This window comes from Mytilus galloprovincialis, chromosome 5, assembly GCF_965363235.1.
Source record: "Mytilus galloprovincialis chromosome 5, xbMytGall1.hap1.1, whole genome shotgun sequence".
Lineage (NCBI taxonomy): Eukaryota > Metazoa > Mollusca > Bivalvia > Mytilida > Mytilidae > Mytilus > Mytilus galloprovincialis.
In genome coordinates, this window is record NC_134842.1 from 17,449,625 (window position 1) to 17,466,774 (window position 17,150).

The window sequence follows — 17,150 nt, forward strand, 5'->3', positions numbered from 1 at the left end:
ACTTAAGCTCTTAAATTGAATAATTTATATAGGAAATGAGCAATTGAAAAGATAAACATGCACATTAGTGCGTCGCGTATGTTCAATGTATCTATGTAATTTTTCAAATCGGGCAGAAATATTGTACATTACTCGAGACTCTAAACGCATATAAATTTAATAACACATCACTCAATACTTAGAAACGGAGAAATTTGTCTTTTTTAATTTTTTTTTTTATTTAGGCTTCAATGTTGTTTACCATGTTTACACTGTCACTGAATTGTTCTTTGGTCTCCAATTGATAGTTTATCTTATTTGCTATTATACCACATCTTATCTTGTTTAGATGCATTTTCTCTTTTGATTTTCACGAATTTCATGACGATTTTGTTTTTAGTCCTCATGAAAATATAATCCCTCAATTTTTCCTCCTATTCAAGAACAAGTTTACTTTTTTGTCAAATTCTATGTCCGATTTTTTGAAAAATATCAAGAACAGATTTTGTGTGCATTTAAAGTTGAAATAACACGTAAGACGACCAAAATGGAAAACTTATTGTTGCTGTCTTCATTATATTCATGAAAGTGCACTCTTTGTCCTGAATGGTCTACATGTCGGTGGTAATGTGGTAGGTGCACTCAAAGATGGGATATTACAACTAGCACAAACCTGGATAGCATCTTATCACATTCTTATTGTCCTGAATATGCATGCAAACTATGACGCTGAATATTCAAATTCATGCGTCCGGAAAATCATATATAAACATGATGTCTAAGGATAAAAATACCCTATTGAGTAATCAACTAACGAAATGTTTATACGTTTTTATTTAGATTAACTGTTTTTTTTTATTTTGCATATGAATTTAAATTTACAGATTTATTAATTGAAGCACACATTAGGATATAGTATTTGTCTAACATATTCCCAGCAGATATACCGTATATAGATAAAAATAAAATCGGACAAGGAAAACATTGAGATTTCAATTGTCTTTTCGTCAATAAAAATGACCTTTAACTTAAGCGTAGTACTTAACTGAATTACATTTAAACATTACATTATTATAGTGTGTCTCACATAATGGGATATCTCAAATATAAAAATAAGAACATATATGGTTTTAGTGTCAATGAGAAAACTTTCCATCCAAGTCACAATGTATAAAAAGATAAGAGTTATATAGGTCAAACTACGACCTTCAACAAGCAGCATTGGCTCACGCCGAATAACAAGCTAAAAAGTGGGATGTCCATTTGATGTGTCTTTGTACTTATACAACCCGTTATTGTGTTATTGTTCTATGAGAATTTTTGTATTCTTATCTTCCATTTTTGCTTATGTGCTTATTTGTCTATATGCCTTTTCTTAAAGAAATATTCGATTGAAAAAGCATGCAAATCAGGCTCGTGCTAATTAATCTTTATAAATTCCAACACCAAGAAGAAAGTGAAACAATACAAACACAAATGAGTGATAATAAAACAATACAAATAATAATAGTTTGTTTTTTAAAACTAGGCCTATAGTTAACGTTACAAAAGCGTATCCTCTGTTCGTTATCTCGCTTGTTTATGAATACTGTAGCACACACGAGTAAAAGCTTTTCTGTTAATATCATTTCAATTTCTGAATTATTAAGCATGACTTTTTTACCAACCCTTTCTATAGCTGAAATAAAAAGAAAATAAGGCTGCTATACAAATTTTATTGTTTGTCTTATTAAATAAATTAAAACAAAATCTTCGTTTGAAATACTTGACATAGAAAGAATTTGGCTTTTTGTTGTTATCAATCACTTAAGTTAGTGGTAAGAAAAAACATTCCTATAAACCTAAATATAATTTTTTTCTGATACAAGTGCCTGTGCTTTGCATCTTAACATTTAAATCAGCGTGACGGTTTTTACCTTCATATATACATTTTTGTTTATCATTTCAACCATTAATATGTCCATTTGAAGTCTACTGTCTTTCTTTAAATGCATTACTTTTTCAAATGTATATATGTTAATGAATGTTTATAATGTTCACTGCATTACTTATTGTTACTTTGTTATTTTGTTATATTATGAATACTTATGTAGTATTTGTTATTGTTCACATACCCCTGTTTGGGGTCTTTGAGAAATAAAAAACTTGAAACTTGAAACTTGTTTGTTGTGTTAATAGGTGGTTGCAATACCTCATTGCCGTTTAGAGAGAGATGCGAATTGTTCTTTGATAAAAGCAAAATTGGTTAAGGTAGATCATAAGTATATGTTTTTTGAGACAGAATTTTCTTATAATTTGCCAAAATAAAGAATTTACTATACTTTTTTCAAAAATATAATAAAAAGTATGGGTCACCGTGCTATTTTTCAAGCTATCATGAGTTGTTGAAATTTGCAAAAAATTGGTTAGTTTGTTCATGAAAAAATAAAAAATTCTATGTGATAGAATTTTGAAATAAATTGTGAGAAGATAGGTTTCATAATATGTTTTAAGAAAATAAAAAGAAAACATGGTGTCACCGAATTTGTTTTGTTGCTACAAGTAAAAATAAAAAATTTCCCTATTAGCCAAGTATAAATTTTGTACTAGAAGAGTTATCTCCCCTTAAAAGGCTCATTTAAAAAAATGATTTTAAAAACAAACAAAAAAATTGATATTTGTTAAAATATTTTGTATAATACAATAAATTAACAAGTTTTCTTTATATAAATAAACAGTCTAACCATTAAATTCCAAATCTGTCTCCAAATTTGCAGATTTGGGTAAATAACTATACCGATTTTGTACTGTGATTGTCCAATCCAAGATGGCGGTATACTATAAATCTACCTTAAATCCCAGTTTTTGTCGACCGTGCAAGGGCTGTATAGCCAGTCAAGGTCGTTAAAAACTTCCATTTGTTTGATTAACAAGTTTTTTTTTAATCAACATGTTCAGTCGTCAAATAGAAACAAAATATAAATATTGAAAGATTTGAAGAAAAAATGTCATATGGTATGAATATCAGAAAAGAGCGAAGATCTCTCCTATTGAATGCCGAATTCCAATATTGCACAATTATAAATTCAAAAACATCAAAATTTTGAAAAGGTGTAATACTTTCTGCTCTATTTGCGATAAAGCTTACACTACCGCTATATATAAAAGCGTTTAGTCCATTGTCTTTGTCTTAACATCAATGGCAACATTAAATCATTATGTAATAGACATTCGAGTCCATGTTTTCCTTCTTTTTTTTTAAAATTAATCAAAGTTTTATTGCACTTTTCCTGTTAACAATTAATTTTACTCAATCTACAGCTTCAATTAAGTATCCCTTAAATTAAATATTGAATATCTAGGAAAAAATATTCAATAAAGTATATCTTAAAAGTTAGATTTGAAACGGCTACATAAACTCACGTGTAATTTTCAAGTGGTTGTTTTCTTGCACTTTAATCTCATATTTCTTCTTATTTTCACTATCTAACACCTGTAAAAGAGACCGTATTTAATTCTTAAATGTTTTGTAAAGGTTTTAGTAATCAATTAAAATTAGAAAAAAAACCTAAAAAGTCGATTGAATTCAGTGTGCTTTCACATGATCTATTCTGACATTTACTTGTATGAACATACACACACTGTATTATGATGTACGGGGGTAAAGTGCGAAACCTTGCCCTTATCTGGGCCCGTGTGTATATTGTTACAAATTAACTATAAAACGCGACTGGACATTTATAGGATCAGCACAAACACACAATTTATTTAACAAACAAAACAAAAAAGAAAAACAACAAATCTTGTGTATTCTTTGACCTAAATAATATTTCTTCAAAGATGCCATGGAAACTCTGGCTTTAAGAAATTAAACAGCGCAAGACCTGTTGAAAAGGATTCAGATATGAGGAATTGAAAAAAAAACACATATTTTTATAAAGTCTATTTCACAATATAAAATTAGAAACTGAATTAAGACTAATCATAGATTTGAGACTTACATATTTATTATGAATTGCTTTTATATTTGTCTGTGTTTATAAAAAAAGCAGATGTTGTATGATTGCCATTGAGACAACTATCAACAAGGACCGAATGACACAGACATTAACAACTATAGGTCACCATACGGCCTTCAACAACGAGCAAAGCCCATAACGTAGAGTCAGCTATACAAGGCCCCGAAATGACAATGTAAAACTTTAAACAAGAAAACTAACGTCATAATTATGTACAAAAAATGAACGGAAAACAGATACATATAAAATAAAACGCGCAAATGTAATGAAAGATTGCGAGCGATCGTACACATATAAACGAAATCCAAAATCATGATCCCGTCGTTGTAATGTTTTCATATCTTGCAAGGTTTTCAAATTAGAGCGTTCTTTTTCTTAGAAAATCATCCGCTACTTACTATAAATGTTTCGGAAGTTGAGGAATCTTGTTTGATACAGAATACGTATTTTGAATTGGCATCATAAATTGCGTATCGGAAACCACATGGCGTCCATCTGCAAAATAATATAGTCAAATACTAGATGTCCAAAAGAGCCTGACGTGTATCGATCATCTATAATCTCGACACTATTTTAACGACCGAGTACCAATCGTATCAAATAAGGAAAATCACATAACACGTGTTTTGATATTAAAACACTAGAGCTTCATTTGAACAACCTGTTTAGACGATCTAGGTTGATTGCTTCATAAATTGTCAAAGTAAAAAAAAAACCAATATTTAACAAAAACAAAACAATGTCTCTTTGTGCATAGTGCATTTAACGGACAAGGATTAATGTGATAGGTGATTATTGCTGGTAAATGTAGTTTCTACAAATCAAGAATGTGAAAAAGCTGATTCCCGACTTTGGGTGAGGGATTTTCTTGCTGCATTGCAGGCCCGTTGGTGGCCTTCATCTGTTTCTTCCTCTTTGATCGGATTGTTGTGTCTGTTTTTTAACTCAACATTTATTTCAAAATAAATAAGATTTTGTCAGAAAGAAAACCATGCATATCTATCATACAGCAACCCTTAAGACTGATGCGTTTACAATTTTTTTTTCTCTCAAAATGTATGTTCGTTCTTATGTACCTTAAAACCATCGAAAAGAAGAACACAATTTTGCATAACACTATATAAATAACACATAGCTGAGAGGGTGATAGAGCAGATTGGTACCTCGAGAAAACATTGTCAACCGCGGCGAAGCCGAGATGTTTCTGAGCTTGAATATGTGATCACTGCACCCTTTATTGGCTCTAAAACCTGCTTGTTCTTTCCGCAGGGTGTCATCTAAAGCATCTACTATTCGCTTGGCAATACCTCTTAGGGAAACTTTTACAGGTACAGATAGTAGAGATATAACTCTCCAGTTGTTGCAAATTTTCATGTCACCTTTCTTGGCAAGTTTAACTAGTAGTCCTTCTTCCCAATCTTCAAGTATAACTTTTTCCTCCCATATTCTGCTAAATAGTGTTTGTAGTATTGATGCTGTTGTTTCTACACCTGCCTGATGAAATTCTGCACTGATTTTGTCTACTCCAGCTGATTTACTATTTTTGAGCTTGCATAATGCTTTCTTAATTTCACTAAGTTCATTTTTTACTTCTGATATATATATATCAGTTTTCTCTTCGGTGTTATCAAATTGAGCTGGTTTGTTTGGTGGTTCTCTATTTAAAACCTCTCGAAAGTGCTCTGCACATCTTTCAAGTTTCTGTGATTTTGATTTTCGGACCTCTCCATTCTTGCTTAAAACTTGTGTGTCATTGTTGTTACTTTTCCCACATAGCTGTTTAATGATCTTATATACAGTACTTAGTTCTGCATGTTTGCATGCCCCTTCTGCTTCATTTGCCAACCCTTCAATGTATTGTAACTTGTCTTCTCTAGCTTTTTTCTTAACTTCTTTATTAAGTTCTGAGTATTCTTTTTGTAACTTTTTTTTCAAGCTTTCAAAATGACACTGTAATTATCAATTATAGGTCACCGAAGGGCCTTCAACAATAAGCAAGGCCCATACCGCATAGTCAGCTGTAAAGGGCCCGAAATAACAATGTAAAACAATTCAAACGAGAAAACAAACGGCCTTATTTATATAAAAAAAATGAACGAAAAACAAATGTGTGACACATAAACAAACGACAACAACTGACTGATTACAGGCTCCTGACTTGGGACAGGCACATACATACATACATAATGTGGCGGGATTGAACATGTTAGTTGGGACAGTGGTATAATAGTACACCCTAAGAACGAACTATAAAATTCAGTTGAAAAAGCTAAACTCATCAGATGGACAAAAATACAAGTGGACGTGGCTGGGTACTTGTACATCCCAACAACAAAAAGACACAAGGAACAGATCTGCGAGTAATCGCAGTTAATTGGTAACTCGTTTAAAGTCAACTATTGCAAAATCATGCATCTAACATGCACTAAGTGGGTTCATTATTTAGGTTGTCATAGATATTCACCGGCTCAATCAACAATCGTTTTTCAGGACTGACACATAAATCTTCACTCATACATGCACAATTATGAATATTTCTATTACGCCGGAATGAACGTGTCTTTTCGAAACATCCGTCAAACGACCTTCACATGTTTATCTGGAATAGAGAAGAAATAGACCATTGATGTTTTGTTTGGCATTGCATGTGGTATTGCCCCATACCGATGTAGTTTTACTCAAAGAAAAACAAATCAAGATTGCGGAAAAACACTTGAGAAGTTTCAGACTTGTATATTCTAGCACACGATGTCAAATATATGGGGTTATTAAAATCTTTTATTTTTCATTTCCCAAACAAACAAATCATACAAAACATCATTTTTTACCCTGGTAAAACAATAAAAACACAATAAGCCCTGTGCTAAATAAACCTCGACAGTTCAGTGCTAAAAAACACGTCATTTTAGAAAAAGCCGATTAATCCGCTGCCAAGCAATTTTGATAAAGCTTTAATATGCGATATATTAAGTTTTTGAATGCACACAAGTGGTTCTAATATGTATTTTGTAAGAAATAAAGGAGCACAAAATTTCCACATTCTAATATACTGTGAATTTGAACGGAAAACACACCATTAGTAGCTGTGTTCGGCCTGTTGTCCTGTTTAGTGTGGAGCTTTTTGAAAAATCCAAAAGTGGTACTATACCTACCGAAGCAAAATGAAAAATTTTGAATTGTTAGATCATCGCTGCCTTCCGTGGTCATATAAACATAAACACAAACGACTTATTTTCGTCTATTTGGCTCATTTTGTGTCACACTGTCTGAAAACAAAACGCGATAAGTCCGTTGCCGAACCTAATTAATACGGAAACGCGATAAGTCCGTTACCATTCTACACCGTGATATCCCCTCTTCAATTTAATGGTTGCTCCCTAATGACACTATTATACTTACATATACTCTATATAGCACCAATCAATTCTACCTAGTAGAACATTGAATTTTCTAACCACTTTAACAAGTTGTGAAATGCAGTTGTGTGCCTCACTGTCCATGTTGAATAAATCCTTATCCTCTCCACCATTTACAATTACTCTCATTAACATTTTATTTTCTAATAAAATTAGTTAAAATTTCTGTCAATATTAGATATCAATATTTTTTAAACATCAGCATATGTGACACAATAGATGAACATTTTTGTTTAAAATTGCAAACACGTCATAATATGTGCACAAATAAGATTTATGTTTGGTACACATCTTCTTTTATATTTTTTTTAATTGATCTCAACTTTGTATAGACTACAGCTGCTTTTAAATATGAATTAGAGAGTGTGCGTATATATAAATCATTAATGACAGTTTCGTTAACTTAAGATGTTAATTCATGGCTCTCAAGGAAATGTTTCTTAAGTTTTGTATCTCTACCAAAAGGTATTAGAATACTTTTCCAGACTGACAGATGTATTTGCGTCGTATATTATTCCTTATGTCGTACCTACAATACCCTTCCCTTTTCATGAATGTGACCTACCGAATTCGACTACTTATCGGATTTGTAATAACATAAGCAATACTACGGGTGCCACCTGTGGAGCAGAACCTGTTTATCCTTCCGGAGCACCTGAGATCCCCTCAGTTTGTGTGGTGGGATTCGTATTGCTTAGTCTTTAGTTTTCTATGTTGTGTCTTCTGTTCTATTTTTCGTCCGTTTGTCTTTTTTATTTTTAGCCATGACGTTGCCAGTTTATTTGCTCTATGAATTTGACTGTTCCTCTGGTGTATTTCTTCCATGTTTTAACACAGTTATCATCCTTTGTTTATATTTTCCTTGTACAGCGTATTATTGTATACAGTTACAGTAAATACATTTTAATAAATAAGAGATAAATTAATAAAATTCAAATATACTACATGTACGTTTTTTTATTTTTGAAATAGAGAAGGTTTTATTCAAAACTAGTCTAATAAAACATATTACAATGTAATTAATACGGGGCGATGAACGGGACTCTTGTGGTTTTGTACTCGAAATTCAATTTTGTACGGACAAAAGTGAGTTTTGTTCAACAAAAATGAGTTCAGTTTAACAAAATATGTAGTATACTACAAATTCAAATTTTGTCATACAAAATTATCTTTCAGTGGACAAAAGTTACTTTTGTCATGACAAAATTCATTTTTGTAGCACAGACTTGACTTTTGTTACCTAATTTGAAAATTGGGCGACAAAAGTCAATTTTGTATGCAAATTAGTTTAGTTTGGATTCTGTAAACTAATTTGAATACAAAATCGACTTTTGTGACACAAAATTGAGTTTTGTGAGACAAAATTGACTTTCGTGAGACAAAATTGACTTTTGTGTCACAAAATTGAATTTTGTCCAACAAAAGTCAATTTTGTCTCACAAAAGTCAATTTTGTCTCACAAACTTGAATTTGGTTCTACAAAAAAGAATTTTGTCATAACAAAATTGAAGTTCTCATAAAATAAGTCTGTATCACATAGTTTTGTAAGAAAAAAATGATTTTTTTTTAGGACTGAATTTTGTATACACAAAATTGATTTTGATTACAAAAAGTGCAAGTCCCATTCGGCGCCCCGTAATTAAAACTGTTAAAACATTTGTAGTTAAGCAATTCAGTAAATAAGAACAATGTCTATTTATTCACACATGTCTTTAATGTAGAACAATGACCACGGTCATCTGTAATGAAACATAAAACATTATAAGCAATAATAGGCACAGTTCAGTCCATAGTTATAAGTAGCAAATGTACATAGGCAATTATAACCCTCTATCTCCCCTTAAGTTTTTGGTTCCTGTAATGTTCCATTAAAGGTGGCAAATACTTGTACACTGTAGTATGACTAAGATGATATTCACACTAATCTCTGTTAGTTGAAATGCGAAACGAAAATTCAAAATGTCAATGTCATGATTGTTAATCCATACTATAATCTGAATGCCAGGCAGGTGGTCTACTAGCACGACTAGATTTACGTTGTGGATTAAGTTCTGTCGGAGTAATAATCAACGGAGGAGACTTCGTGTCCGGCTCATATCCCTTTCATCGTAAAGCTCACGATAACCAAATTTAGTATGCAGTTGCATCATGGGCTTAGGGAGTGTCACATACAAAAATGACCGTGGTCATAAATAAGAACAATGTCTATTTATTCACACATGTCTTTAATGTAGAACAATGACCACGGTCATCTGTAATGAAACATAAAACATTATAAGCAATAATAGGCACAGAGCCGCACAGTTCAGTCCATAGTTATAAGTAGCAAATGTACATAGGCAATTATAACCCTCTATTCAGATTTGAGTATTGTTTGCCCTTTTTCTTAGGAACACTGATAGATGAGTGAAATTGTGTTTTAATAGTCTCTGTATATTGTGCGTTGCAATGGTAATAGTTAAGCAAGTTATCCTAGACAATAATTTGTATACACTCATGGCTGCGGCTTTGGTGTACATGAGGTAAAGGTGTATCTCCGATGATCCATACAACCTTGTCTTGGAGGATGGTCCCACCAGTCCATTTTGCCTTTCGTTTAACAAATGCTGCCTGCTTTTCAAAATATTTGTGCAGATCGACAATTTCTGGTTGATTGTCCTCGGCTGTCGGGTTGAAAGCGTTCACCGTAATGCAAATTCCATCCGATGCTCCTATTTCATCGTTGATTTTTACTACAGTACTGTGCTTAATTATTAAATGCTCTTCTGACTCTTATGGTAGTACAAACACGATGAAAAGCATAATTCGGTAGGTCAAATTCGAGGAAAGAAAGGGAGAAATGAGTTACAAAAAGATAAGAAAACGTACCTCCATCTAAGGTTATACTGATCTTGGCAGTTTCAGCACATCGGACTTCGAAACCTGAACATAAGAAATAAGATAAATGAGCTAATTTTTAACTTAATTGTCGGCACATATAAGTAAGTAATGTGGAAATATTATTGTTTTCGCTAGCAATTTCGAAGATCCTGGAGTCTGTTATAAGGAATATAGATGATTACGTCTATCCTGCAAATATTCGCTCTGACACAATCGAATTTCACTTGATATATTTAGTTATTCGTTCATCTTTTTACTTGTTTGTTTTTAATTTATATGTCATTGTTCAATAACTGAGCTAGTTGTACATGTGTTTTCTCATAAATACTGGTTTTATTCAATGATTTCACTTTCACTTATGAAAAGGGTTAGATATTTTGCATTTGGCAATGATTGTTGTGCTTTGTAAAAGAGGGACGAAAGATACCAAAGGGACAGTCAAACTCATAAATCTAAAACAAACTGACAACGTCATGGCTAAAAATGAAAAAGACAAACAAACAACAGCACACACGACACAACATAGAAAACTAAAGAATAGACAACACGAGCCCCACCAGAAAACTAGAGGTGATCTCAGGTGCTCCGGATGGGTAAGCAGATCCTGCTCCACATGTGGCACCCTTCGTTTTGCTTATGTGATAACAAATCCGGTAAATAGTCTAATTCGGTAGGTCACATTCATGAAAGGGAAGGAGATTGTAGTTACGACGTAAGGAACATATCCGATATCATTTGTGAAAGTGTTATTCCATAACGGTGAACCAACTCGTGATGGCGTCCGTAAAATTTACAAAGGGATGATTTCAACTTCACCATTTGGAACTCTTGGTTTAATAGCTTGTGAGCAGCAACCCTCTATCAAGAAAATCATGATAGGAAATGCAAGCACGGGAATATCGTATCAATTGGGAGATATATACCCCGTATGCAGGTGCTGCTGGAATTTTGCTACTTAGAAATGGAAAGTTCACAATTGGAAAGCTGAAATCATCTCTTTTGTCGTAAAGTTTTGTTTTCAACCGACCTTCATTGTCAATTTCTAGATGTAAGTCAAGATATGAGGCCGACTTAACTGTATCTGTAGCTTCCTTTATCTCTAGCTCGATTGGATAGATGCGTTCCACATAGTCACCAAATTTTGAATTATTTAGTGAAAGAACATCATCTATATAGAGAAAAGTAGAGTTAAAGGATATTGCTAACTTCTTATCTTTCTTCCTTAGAAGTTCCTGCATGAAGTCAGCCTCATAATAATAAAGAAACAAGTCGGCAAGTAGAGGGGCACAGTTTGTTCCCATTGGAATGCCGACAGTCTGTTGAAAAACACGTCCTCCGAACGTAACAAATATGTTGTCAATCAAGAAATCAAGCATCTTGATAATATCAGTTTCAGAGAATTTTTTGTTCGAATCAGAGTGATCCTTTACAAAGTAGGATTTATCCCCCCTAAGACAAGATACTTGTATCTACGTTGGCCATTCTTTTTTACGAAGCAATTAATGTCTAAATGCTCTCCAACTAACACTTGTTTGGCTTTCTAACTAGTTTGATCTGAGCGTCATTGATGAGTCTCATGTAGACGAAACCAAATTATAATCCTGGTACCTTAGATAACTGTTAAGGTGAGGAAAGAGGCATAATCAATATTTTCCCTCAACTCATGTTGTGTAATATTTTTTTTTATCGATTATGACCCATCAACAGATGTCAACAGGATTTGTCACTAGTGGAAAATGGACTGCTTACATTTCCTTTCAATTGATTTCATTCCGTTTTTTTTTATTTTGGAGCTGGAAGGGGAGGGATTTCTTGCTTTCAATTCTCAGTTGACGTTGTTATGTATTGTTGACTGTTGTGCTATTCTTTACATTTTCGTCTTCCTGAATTAATGCAGTTTCTCAATATTTTGTATATATTGATTATACATTATTTTTCTTCTCCATTTTATATACAATATCTACCTAAAGTTTCAAATGAACTTTTAAGATGAAAAAAGGAAAAAGTACTTTCATCTTTCTCTCTTATGGCAATGATTCTATAAATGAAGTGCACACATGACAACACAGATTAACTTGACTTCGTACTACTGTAAATACTTCAGACAAAACAATTGAATGTGCCTTCTCGATAATCTATCATGGACTAAATCAACCCCCCTTTTAAAACAAAATACACAAATCCAAACATCGTTTAATGTAACTTAAATGAAGTGCTGTCTTTTATTATCAAAATTTCGATCTGACTGTTCATGTTTGATCATATTAATTTCTAACAGATTCTTTAACATTCATCTAACATATCAAAGTCTTGAACGATGTTGTGTTATAAAGTTGGATAAGAATATATTGAAAAATTTACATAAAACTGTTTCATGAGATAATTCTTTTTTTATTTGTTCGCTTAATTAAGTGAAACTTTCACCTAAATACAACCCAATAAAAACGAAGCGAAACGAAATACAAAATCTGACTAAATTAATACAGAGTGATTAATGACACAGTAAAGATAATTCTTTGGTAAGGAATTTAAAATAATATATGTAAAACATTGCCAAAACGTTGTCAAATAAATATATAATGGTGTGTGTTTGTATTTGTCATGATCAATACTTACAAATGTATTCTGTCAATAAAAAAAGGTAAATGTTTGCTTACCAATATCAACAGGTACAACATCCAGTTCATTTGCTAGTGCAACAACTCTCAGTTCGGGATATGTAATAAGAAACCTAGATTCACCCATACTCCCAAAACACTTCCTGAATCATAGTACATGTATTTTGAAATCGCAATGCATACTTTCGTTGTCGTAGATAAAGATTGTTATACAATGCAAACAAACGAGGTATTGAAATGAAATCTATAAATTGGACATCAAATGTAATCACTATGCGTAACATTTAAAAGATATTCTTTGAAGATAACTTTTTATTTATTTTTAACATTTGTTTATTCATTTTCTAAAATGACTAAGTAATATACTATGATTTTTTCTTAATGTGTTTAATCCTTCAAAATAAATATAAGACAATAATGAAACTATGAAATTAAATTAAGCATATGATCTGTTACATCAAGTAGTTGGATAGAAAACATTTCACTGTCACGTTTGTTGCGTTTATTTGTATTTTTCAACTACACCTTTTCTATAGGCAGTAAATTATCATAATAGAGATGTGATCAGAAACTACTTCAGCAAGACCTATAGGAAAGACGATAAAAATTCGACACTAAACATTATGTTGTGGTCACCACCACAAATTGGTTGACCAAGACGATTCCTAACCCATATTTTTTCCCTATTGTAACAATTTGACTGAGTAGATTTGAATGGTGGACAAGCATATACAGCTGGAGACGCTTAACTTATTAATTTTCTCAGTAACCTCTTTCTCTCTCTCTCTCTCTCTCTCTCTCTCTCTCTCTCTCTCTCTCTCTCTCTCGAATTGTCTGTTCCAAATTGATTTACGAGACTTCAACTTGGGTATTTACCTCCAAACGTGAATACGTTTCTTAGTTCACAGCTTTCTATTTGTCATTTGCCTCTTCTATCAAGGCATTTTTTTAAAGAACACCTTCAACTAAAAATAACCCAAAAACAACGTAAAACCGATTAACACAATCGTTTGTTTATTACTGAAAACTTAAAGCACAACCTTTTTCTATTTCCTTAGAAATTATCAAACGATCCCTAACCGGCCATTAAATGACGAGTTTTTACTAGATTTTCAGTGTTTCCCTTATGCTCGAAAAAATTAAAATCACAAAAATACTGAACATCGAGAAAATTTGAAACGAAAAGTTCCTAATCAAATGGCAAAATCAAATGCTCAATCTAATGAAACGAATGGATTGCAATTGTCATTTTCCTGACTTATATATATTTTGTACAGTCATTTTCTTATGTAGAAAAGGGGGATTATACCTGGTTTGATAGCTAGCTAAACCTCTCTCTCTCTCTCTCTCTCTCTCTCTCTCTCTCTCTCTCTCTCTCTCTCTCTCTCTCTCTCTCTGTCTCTCTCTCTCTTTCTCTCTCTCTCTCTCGACAGTTACATAAAATTCATACGATATAGGTATAAACTGTAAATAACAACAAACAAAAAAAAAAGATCTACGAAAATGCTCTGAGATGAAAACAGTTGTATGACTTCTAGTAGAAGTTATTGTCCTTAAATAAAGGATTTGACCTAATTAGGAGTTTTTGAGTATAATAAGGTAAGAACTAAAATAAAGGCAACAGTAGTATACCGCTGTCCAAACGTCAATAATCGATTGAGAGAAAACGAATCCGGGTTACAAACTAAAACCAAGTGAAACAAATCAACTATAAGAGAAAACAACGAACCAACGGAGCACTGCAAAAACAACAATAAACAATATATCAGTATTACAATATCAATGAGCGTAACCGAATCACCCCATAACTCCGTACATGCGTTATTGCCAATTAGAAGTTTTCTGTATTAATTTTCTAGCTAGAGACTCCCAATATGACCCCTCCCCAATAACAAATATTTGTTGTTTGCCTTATTTTTGAGTTTTGTTAAGCATGAGGCTCATTGGGAGACTGGATCGGTCATCTGTCAGCAAATGAAATATATGTACGATAGTTCTTATAAGAAACATCAGCCCTATTTAGAATAAGTTCAGGCAGATTATATAGAAATATTTTTCTTGATGAACGATGGCTAATAAATAAAAGCAACAGTAGTATATCGCTGTACAGAAGTTATTAATCGATTGATTAAGATTGAAAAAGATTCTGCCAATAAAATAAAATAAGATGCACAGAACCATAATGATATTAAAATATGAACGAACTAGATAACATATATATATATATATATATATATATATATATATATATATATATATATATATATATATATATATATATATATATATATATATATATATATATATATATATAAGCGGGACGGCTGCAGTGCAGGCGATTTGGTGTCACGATATCACAGTAACATGGGTTCGAATCTCGGCGAGGGAAGAACCAAAAATTTGCGAAAGCAAATTTACAGATCTAACATTGTTGGGTTGATGTTTAGACGAGTTATATATATATATATATTTTATTCGCGTAGTGGAATTAACTATTTGTGGATTCTTATAAATTCTATATAGCTTTTCGACTATTTTAAATCTCGGTCTATTTCTGAAATTTATTCTTACATACTTTTGATTTTTTAACCCTGTATGCTAACATTGCCTATGTGAAATATTAAAATTGTCTGTTTGTACATTGAACGACAAACATATGTGACGTATAAACTTTTCTGACTCATACACGTAAATCAATGAATGTGGTTGTAGATAAATGTTTTTGTGTGTTGTTAAATTGTTCCTTTTAAAATTGTTACACGATGATGACTGTTGTACCCATATTTTGACTATTTTATTTATTGTGTCTGTTTAGTTAACGCATCATTGTAAATATAACGGAATTTGACGAGACTGTCATCAACGTGAGATATTAGCGCTATAAAACCAGGTTTAATCCACCATTTTCTACATTTGGAAATGCCTGTACCAAGTCAGGAATATGACAGTTCTTGTCCATTCGTTTTTGATGCGTTTTGTTTTTTGATTTTGCCATGTGGTTATGGACTTTCCGAATTGATTTTCCTCTAAGTTCAGTATATTTGTGATTTTAAGATGAGAGACAAAAACTAAGAGCATTTTTTTGGAAATCTTCATTTATTTGAAGATGTTATCTGATAATTTTGGTTGAAAAATAAATGAGGTAGATCTCGTTCTTACCACCTGTTCTCATTATGGTTCTTAGGACATTAGGCAATAAATTAACTTTATCTGTAAGTTGGTTTTAACCATGCCTGCTATATTGATAGATCAGCAAGGACAAAACAACACACACCCACTCCATTCGGACTCTGTTAGGGTAGTTATCTCACTTGCAATCGTACAACATCTCCCTTTTTGATGTATAATACTAAAACGTTATTTGCATGTTGCATACAACGAAGCAAAACATACAAACTCGATATAAAAAGTAAGACAAGAACACGACAAACAACCTGTAAATGTTTCTCGATAAATTGTTGTTTGAAAAGTTGTATTAGTCTAACCAAGGTAACGACCGACAAACTTGAATTTGTTTAACAATAATGAAAATTTGTAAGATATAACATAAATCGCCATATGTCGTGTTTACTTAAATCGGTAACTGGACAATGTGTGTTTATTGTTTTTTTTGTCTTTAAAATTAAAAATGGAAATGGGGATAATGTAAAACAGGCAACTACCCAACCATAGAGTAGATTACAGCCAAAGGCCATCAGTTTGTCTTTGACGCAGCGGGAAAATTTAAGTGAAAATGGACTTCATAATTAACTGCAAAACATATAAACTAACTAAAATTAAAAATAAACATACATGACTATCAAAGGCTAGAGGCCTCAACAGTTCTACCAATCTTTTCTAATGCTTCTGCAAGTACTTCTACCAATGATGCAAGACGAATCATGACACGGAACATGGGCACAAATTAAATGAGACTGGGCTGAACATGTTTGTGAGAATGCAAATTAACCCTCCCCTATAGTCCGATGGTTTGTTTTTCGTAATTGCTTTTATACTGTCTAATAACTTTGTTGCTTCTATTTTAATCTTTTTAATATATTATTCACACATGTAATGATAATAGACGAATACATGTTTTACACATTTACAGTGGTAGTTTCCTGTTAAAAGACCTCATGACAATGACTAGATTGATGTGTTGGAAATCTTAGTTGTTGAACACTAAATGATGCTTGGAAATTGTATCATGTTGAGGAACATGGTGTATAAAGAAACAGCAATATAGATTTTTAACTGCATTTAAAAAAGAAAACACAAAC

At 32.3% G+C, this 17,150-nt stretch overlaps 1 protein-coding gene across 1 annotated transcript; it reads right to left on the minus strand.

Annotated features, from left to right (window-relative positions):
- Positions 1–416: 416 nt before the first annotated feature.
- Positions 417–13,072, minus strand: LOC143074358 (uncharacterized). The gene is made up of 6 exons (XM_076249850.1): positions 12,931–13,072; positions 10,262–10,315; positions 7,377–7,536; positions 4,376–4,472; positions 3,382–3,451; positions 417–1,657 (listed from the first exon to the last, which is right to left on the minus strand). Exons 1-6 carry the CDS (start codon positions 13,016–13,018, stop codon positions 1,410–1,412), a joined length of 717 nt encoding a protein of 238 aa, XP_076105965.1. The 5' UTR covers positions 13,019–13,072; the 3' UTR covers positions 417–1,409.
- Between the last annotated feature and the right edge of the window lie 4,078 nt (positions 13,073–17,150).

Coding starts and splice junctions, on each gene's coding strand:
- LOC143074358 (XM_076249850.1), bottom strand. CDS start 13,018: ATGGGTGAATCTAGGTTTCTTATTACATATCCCGAACTGAGAGTTGTT. Junction 4,473..7,376: donor TGGTGCTATATAGAGTATAT/GTAAGTATAATA, acceptor ATTATTTTGCAG/ATGGACGCCATGTGGTTTCC. Junction 1,658..3,381: donor CAACCACTTGAAAATTACAC/GTGAGTTTATGT, acceptor TTTTTATTTCAG/CTATAGAAAGGGTTGGTAAA.